General features: G+C 37.5%; 1 protein-coding gene across 1 annotated transcript in view; it reads left to right on the top strand.

The window, feature by feature from the left end:
- The first annotated feature begins 5,081 nt into the window (after positions 1–5,081).
- The window catches only part of LOC138002931 (uncharacterized), a 6,738-nt gene continuing 4,441 nt past the window's right edge, over positions 5,082–7,378 (top strand). The window contains exon 1 of the mRNA XM_068848894.1: positions 5,082–5,246. Within this exon, the coding sequence (XP_068704995.1) occupies positions 5,115–5,246 (132 nt within the window). The 5' untranslated portion in view covers positions 5,082–5,114. The remainder of the gene's footprint in view (positions 5,247–7,378) is intronic.

Below are 7,378 nucleotides of genomic sequence, written 5' to 3'. Positions count from 1 at the left end.
TGGCAGAGAAATTAAGATTCGCCATGTTGATAAGCCCGACAGTTTCAGTTGGATAAGAATTTTTTTTAACAAATAAACTCAAGCCGTGCGCATCGGAAATGTCTTATCGGCTTGGAAGCATACCCATGGAGGTATACCCCAAGGACCAAGATGGTGTCACCCATTTCCTGTTATGATAATAGCCTCTTAAAGGATTGGAATGTGAGAGCAAAATACGTTGATGATACCACAGTTGTAGAAATCCTGCCTCGCAATTCAATAGCCTTCTCGATTTGGCTGTTAGAGACACACTTCATTTTGTACTGCCCATAAGATGAAGCTAAACCCTCGGAAGTGTTATAAATGCTGATAAATTTTATGGAGTACCCAAACTCTGTAATTCCACCTATTTGTATTGGAAATCACCAGCTCGAACGTGTCTCATCCTTTTAAATTACTTGCTGTTAAAATCAGAGAGATCTTAAATGGAATGACCATATAGACTATATTTATTGTAAGGGCCGCAAACGTTTATATACCCTGAGAGTGCTTAAAGAGCTGGTGTAGCGAATAGCAATATTTTAAATATTTATAAGTGCTCTGTCAGAGCCATTTTGGAATATACCGTGGCTGCTTGGCAAGACATCCCTGAATATTTGTCATCTAAATTAGAATCTATACAAAGAGAGCCCTTAAGGTAATACTCCCGGTGTTGGTTATAAGGAAGCCCTGACCATATCTCGCCTTCCAGTCCAAGCTAGAAGTCAGGCGAGAAACATTAAGTAGGAAGTTCATTGCGACGTGGAAACTCCGCCCTCAGGCTAATGTTTATAATGTTCCTTACAATCTTAGATTTGGGAGTGAAAAGTCCGTTCGCCAGGAGGCAAGAACCAAGAGAGCTAATGATTTTATAACTTTTAGATTTCTAGATTAATTATTATGTAGATTTTACATTAGTATACCTTAATTATTTTTAATAGTTTTGTAAATGATACCGCTTGATAATTCAGTTTTACATGTTCTAACTGCAAAGAGTGGATTAAACGATATATAAAATTTTCAGTCTTTGCCATCTCAAAGGAAAGGCACACTTGAACGTCTCCCATTAAAGGTCAGCATCTCTACCATTTAGGTAAATTTCAAGACAGAACGTTATCGACAGGTGTGACAAAAGAGGTGTCATCCTCGTTTAAAAACCTGTGAAACTCACAGATGACGTAACACAAAGGAACACAAAAGAGCAAAACACAGCAAACAATAACCTAACCCTACCACGAGCTAAACAAAACAAGAAAAAGTTTCACAGGTTTTTACTCCGAGGTAAACCCCAAAGGGCCCCAGACCATTGTAAGATGAGTGATGCTCAGATATTTTAAAGTTCTCGAAATATCATACATGTACATCAAAATGTATGGCACATAAAGCCTTTTTTATTGAACAATATAATTGGCTCCTAATCAAGCACAGAATTCAATTTAAAGTATACCTAAAATCACCTTTAAGTTACTTCAAGGCATAGCACATGGCCATCTTAGGAAGTCCCCCGGAAATGTAATTTGAGGTAGTATTGAAGTAGTATTTTCTTGTCTCACGATCTAGTCAATTCCGATTTATATAGAGAGTTTTCGACTACAGAGTCCTGCCATAGTCTTGTTCAGGCGATAAGGCCGAATGCATGTTCTATCTTTGCAATATATTTCAATACTAGCGTAACACCATGATGAACAACAGCAACCTATTTTATGATATAACTGCTTCGACACCCTTAACATATGATTAAGTACAGGGGAAATTCATAATTTGCTATGGCATGCAGAACGCCTCCGCCCTGTGTTATCAGAAACACCAGACGTCCAGATAAAGTTTACGTGCTGTTTAACTAGATTAGGAATGTTTTATCAGGTTTTAGACTCCATGACGTGCGAGTTTACCGGACGGCTTCAAAAGCATTTCACAAAAGGATGTTCCATCTGGAGTCCGAAAAAAGGTTTAAATTATGAGAGGAGAAAATTAGCATACCACAAAAACACGAAGCCTAATGAGAGGTTGTAAACGATAAAGTTGTAGCGGCGATTATTTCATTGAACTGCTTTGCCTTGCTGGATAACGACGGTTATAGGTATAGTCATTTACTAAAAAAGGAAAGTTGCTTCGCCTCGTAAGTTGCGGTACTTTTAATGTTAAAGATCTTTTGAGTAGGTTAGTGTTTTCATGCTAATTTAAGGGATAATAAAGCTATTGTTTTCACTTGCCCGGCAGTTTCCAAGCAACATTGCCATTGACTCTTTTGAGAAACTAGCTCCTAAGGCACTGATTTGCACTTTGGTAGTTAAGATCAGAATGTTTCTTCTCCTATGTCACGAAATTCAGAGTGAGACAAGTGTTTTACACATCGGGGCAAATGGCCTTTTCAAAGGGAATGTTTAAATTAGTTTTCGTATTTTCGTATTTCGTATTTTGTTTTTGCCCATGAGTGTTTACTGACGGGTTTCTTGTACCATCGTTGAAGTGTATCCTTTTTCAGTCATTTTCTGGAAATAGTATCTGTTTCTGTAATAGCTCTTTTTTGGTCCTTTTCCTTTGACCTCCTCGAGTTTTCAGTCTAAATTTAGTCTTTTGGGGGTTTTCAATAGGTGTATATAATCTGTATTCTATTATTTTAAAGTACAGCAATAAAAAAAAAATACCTGTAATCGTAGTTATTGTTCTGTTCTTCCTGGAACACGTATGCTAGATAAATTTATGGAAAAGGCGGCTCTCATACTCGCACTCGTCCTCTCCTTGTTTTGTCTATTGTTTGGCTTCTTGTATGTAACAACCTTAGACACTATTAGGTACTATTAGGTACAGTTTATACTCTAGGAATTTGTTCCTTATACTTTTTTTTAAATTCCTGTTTCCTGAATTGCATTGCCTTTCTCTGCCCGCAGCAATGAGAGAATTTGGCCTAAAAACGATTTTGTAAAGGAAAAAGCTTACAGGTTATGTTAACGAGTGCACTGCGCAAGCGCACTCCGCTTGATAGGTGTTACTGATGCATGATTGACACGAGCTAGACAGATCAGGTTCTGGTAGCTATAAAGGAAGAACGTTTAGCTTAGTTGAGGGATTCGCTCAATCAGCCTGTATGAGATCATTGTAATCTCGAGTAAGACCAAGATACCGAAATAAACACACAGAGAGTCAACAAATTGAGTGTTGGAGTTACTTCCCCTCTCCCTCAGGGAGTTTTCTTCTCACAGAGTGCTATATATAGAGAATTTCTAATGAGGACTGTTTTATCTGTTTTCATTGCTTATGTCCGTGACTTTTTTTCGTTGACCTGATAGGCTGTTTCCCTCATGAATGATTAATTAACAATTAGACCCGTAGCCCGCAAGGGTTACGGGTCAATAGCCCATGAGGCAAAGCTGAATGGGCTATTGACCCGTGACCCTTGAGGGCGATGGGTCTAATTGTTTTAGTATCACCCAATTAGTCGGACAGAAAAGGCAATAATAAAGTTAGCAAATGCAAGTTAAAGAAATTTTTAATGGGGAATTAAACGAAAGAAAGTGTAACGCTTTTCGCTACTCCAGGACTATTACTAATAGTCCTCTAGTAGCGTAGCCAATCAAAATGCAGGATTTGCATTACTCCACTAGTTGGGCGAGACTAATGAGTTTTAGCATCACCTTTTAAAGCGTACACCTTATTATTATTTTTTTTCAGAATCTGTATAGTCTTATAGTTTCGGAGTTTGCATGCATCTTCTATGCTTTGTTTATTTCTTTTTATTTGAAATCACATTTAATTATGACGTTACGGAAACTGCGCACTACAATATTCACAATTAGTATTATTTCACCATTCGAACACTGCATATCACATAAGAGCTAAATTATACCTCTTTGTTTTACCACTTTGTTTCGAGTTTGCCTCTAAGGTTTTTGGAAGTGCCACAATAACAACTAGCACAACTTTTACTTTCTTGTTCCAGAGCCGTTTACTCAACTCCTCAAAAAGATAAAATCCGACTTTTCGGAGTAGTCATGACTCTATTACCCTTGATAATGGAGTAATGGAGTCATGCATGACTACTCCAAAGCTTCGGATTTTATCTTTCTTATCGTTCGTTTTTACAGTTTTTATTATTATTATTATTATTTTTTTATTTATTTATTTATTTATTTATTATTATTATTATTATTATTATTTTATTTATTATTATTATTATTTTATTATTAATATTATTATTATTAATATTATTATTATTAATATTTTTATTATTATTATTATTATTTCTTTATTATTATTTGAATATAACGTCATTATAAATATCGCGATAATACATTAAACATGGTTAAAAAAACGGTCAAAGAAGGTTTAAAATGCGACGTTTCGACTTAACTTAAGTAATTATCACGCAATGAAAATAAAAATAAACTCGAATATATGATAAATTAAAGCATGAAGTTATGCTGTTTACCCTAAAGACGCAACCAAGTAAAAGATTAGCTCGAATGGAGTCCGCTTGAGTATTGAGTGAAGGCTTAAGTTCCTTAATGATTAACATTTCATACAGAAGACAATCAAAATGACTGCTTAAGCTAGAGGTGTCAATACCAACATGGATATTAATGATGCTTGCCTATGGCAGAATACCTATGTTCCTGAATGCGTTGAAGCAAGTGCCTTGTAGTAAAACCTACATAATAAGCATCACACTGATCACAAGGCACTTGCATCAAAGCATTCAGGAACATAGGTATTCTGCCATAGGCAAGCATCTTATTAATATCCATGGTGGTATTGACACCTAGTTTAAGCAGTCACTTCTCTCTTCTAAAGAAATACCAAACTGAGTTTGATTTTCTTCTGTATGAAATGTTTTTCATCAAGGAACTTAAGACTTCTATCAATTCTCAAGAGAACTCCATTCGAGCTAACCTTTTTACTTGATTGCGTCTCTAGGGTAAACAGCATAAGTTCATGCTTTAATTTTATTATATATTCGAGTTCGTTTTTTTATTTTCATTGCTTGATAATCACTTTAGTTAAGTCGAAACGTCCCATTATTAGTATCAATACTAAATCGGAGACCAACTGAAGTATTTTCCTTATTCTCTCTTGTACACACTCCTCAAGACTTTAAGATGACATTCAAGTTGACGGTGGCTTGCTTCATAATCGCTTCACTTATGGCAGTGGAAGCCGCAAAGATGCCAAGAACCAATCATAAACATGGTATACACGACGGGGCAAGATATCGTGCGCATTTTTTGAAGGTTTGTTTCCATGGTTACACAGCTCAAAATCGCAAGCGATACAATCACAAAACTTGTTTATAAGCCGGAAAGAATGCTTAGTCGTAGGCTGATGGGGAAACTCGATGTTTTTCATTTCAGGGCAGAGGGGATACCACAGTGGTGAGAGCACTTCCCTCTCACCAATGCGGTCCCGGTTCGATTCCCAGACTCAAGTGGATTGACTTTCTCGGCTCTCTACTCTTCTCCGAGAGGTCTTTGTCTGGGTACTCCGGTTTTCCCCATCTCTTCAAAAACCAATCAACTATTTGTTCCGTCCATATGATTAGATTCTTGTACAGTGTCCCCAATTAGTGTCCCAGCGCTAAATACATTATCATTATCGTTGTCATTATTATTGTCATTATCGTTGTCATTATCATTATCGTTGTCATTATCGTTGTCATTATCGTTGTAATTGTCGTTGTCATTGTCATTGTCATTGTCATTATCATTGTTATTATCGTTGTCATTATCATTATCATTATCATTATCGTTGTCATTATCATTATCGTTGTCATTGTCATTATCGTTACCATTATCGTTGTCATTATCGTTACCATCATCGTTGTCATTATCGTTGTCATTACCGTTGTCATTATCATTTTCATTATCATTATCATTTAACGGTGAAAAGGAGAGCCTTTGAAACACTGCGGTGGTTGGCTTCTTTAAGCCCCTCAAAATGGTTCCCTAGACAGCGGTTTTAGGTTGAATGCCGTCAACGAAATAAAAACACGCCAAACAAAGACGCTAAGCAAGGTGATGAGCATTTATGTCCAGAAATCACCTAATAGGCCATTTCTGAGTTCATGTCAGCCTCCTCTTCAAAGCGAGTCTTAGTGATGGTAATTAGTTGCACTTTACTTAAGAATGAAAACTAATTTTCATAACAAAAACTTTGCACTTAGACTCGCTTTGAAGAGGAGGCAGACATGAACTATGGCCAATTAGATGCACGCCCAATTTTGACATCCAACACGAAGTGTCCCTTTAAGTCTAATAATTTGCTACCTATTTTCAACAATCAGGTGCGGGTAAATTTACCTGTGTATCCTTACCGAGTGCAGCTATGATCCTCGCAGTTATGAACGCAATTTTTGCAATTGCGTAAAGAAGCCTGAAAATTTCAGGACTTCAACGGGGTTTGAACACTCTAACCAACTGAGCTATGAAGCCACTGACGTTGGGAGCTGGTTATTAGTGGGTTCTAAGTGTTCCCGTGAGGAATGAATCAAAGATGAAATGACATATGAAATGGATCATATATGAACTGCGGATATGAAACCAAGTGAAGCTATGATCCTCGCAGTTATGAACGCAATTACTTCGAGGATCATAGCTTCACTTGGTTTCATATCCGCAGTTCATATATGATCCAGTTCATATCCGGGTGATCTGGTGACGTAATTTGGAGGACTGGGAAGAAAAATTTCAACGCCGTATTCCACAACCGCGCGCGACCTTAGGTGTTGTTTCCAAACTCCCTGCATTATTTCCATCGCCAAAACTCAACAGATCATTCCGTGTCTACCACATTTCCTGTTACTAAATGAACATTCACGTAGACCCGACGAGCTCTAACCTCGCCTTTGCCATGTTGAATTCGAAAATAAGGCCGCGCGCGGCTGTGGGATTCGGCGTTAAAATGTTTCTCCCCAGACCTCCGAATTACGTCACCAGATCACCTGGATATCATTTCATTGTTTATCCTTACTTGAGAAGTAGCATTTGCGGGACACTTTGTAACGACACACGAGTGATGCTGAAGTTGGGAGAAAAGCAAGGGGACACTTTGTAACGCTTATTAAATTGCGCGTGCATCTAATTAGGGACATTTCTGGACATATGGGTGATAAGTCATGACGCAGACAATAGTCAAGGATAAGCAACTCATTACGGAAAGCAAAATATACAGCAGCTTTAGGTGTGGAAAAAGCATGTCAAAAACTACGGGAATTTCGCCCTCTTACGTTACATTCTCTTAGGATGATCTATGTGTCAGTCTGTGCTCAACAACACCCCGAATAAGAGGGGCCTTAATGGTTGGAACATTATAGAATTAGTAGTCTTAGTTTTTTCAGCCTGGAGCTGTTGGGTCTAGCGTATTTAAT

The sequence above is a fragment of the Montipora foliosa genome, chromosome 5 (genome assembly GCF_036669935.1).
Source record: "Montipora foliosa isolate CH-2021 chromosome 5, ASM3666993v2, whole genome shotgun sequence".
Lineage (NCBI taxonomy): Eukaryota > Metazoa > Cnidaria > Anthozoa > Scleractinia > Acroporidae > Montipora > Montipora foliosa.
This window is presented reverse-complemented; position numbering and strand designations above follow the sequence as displayed.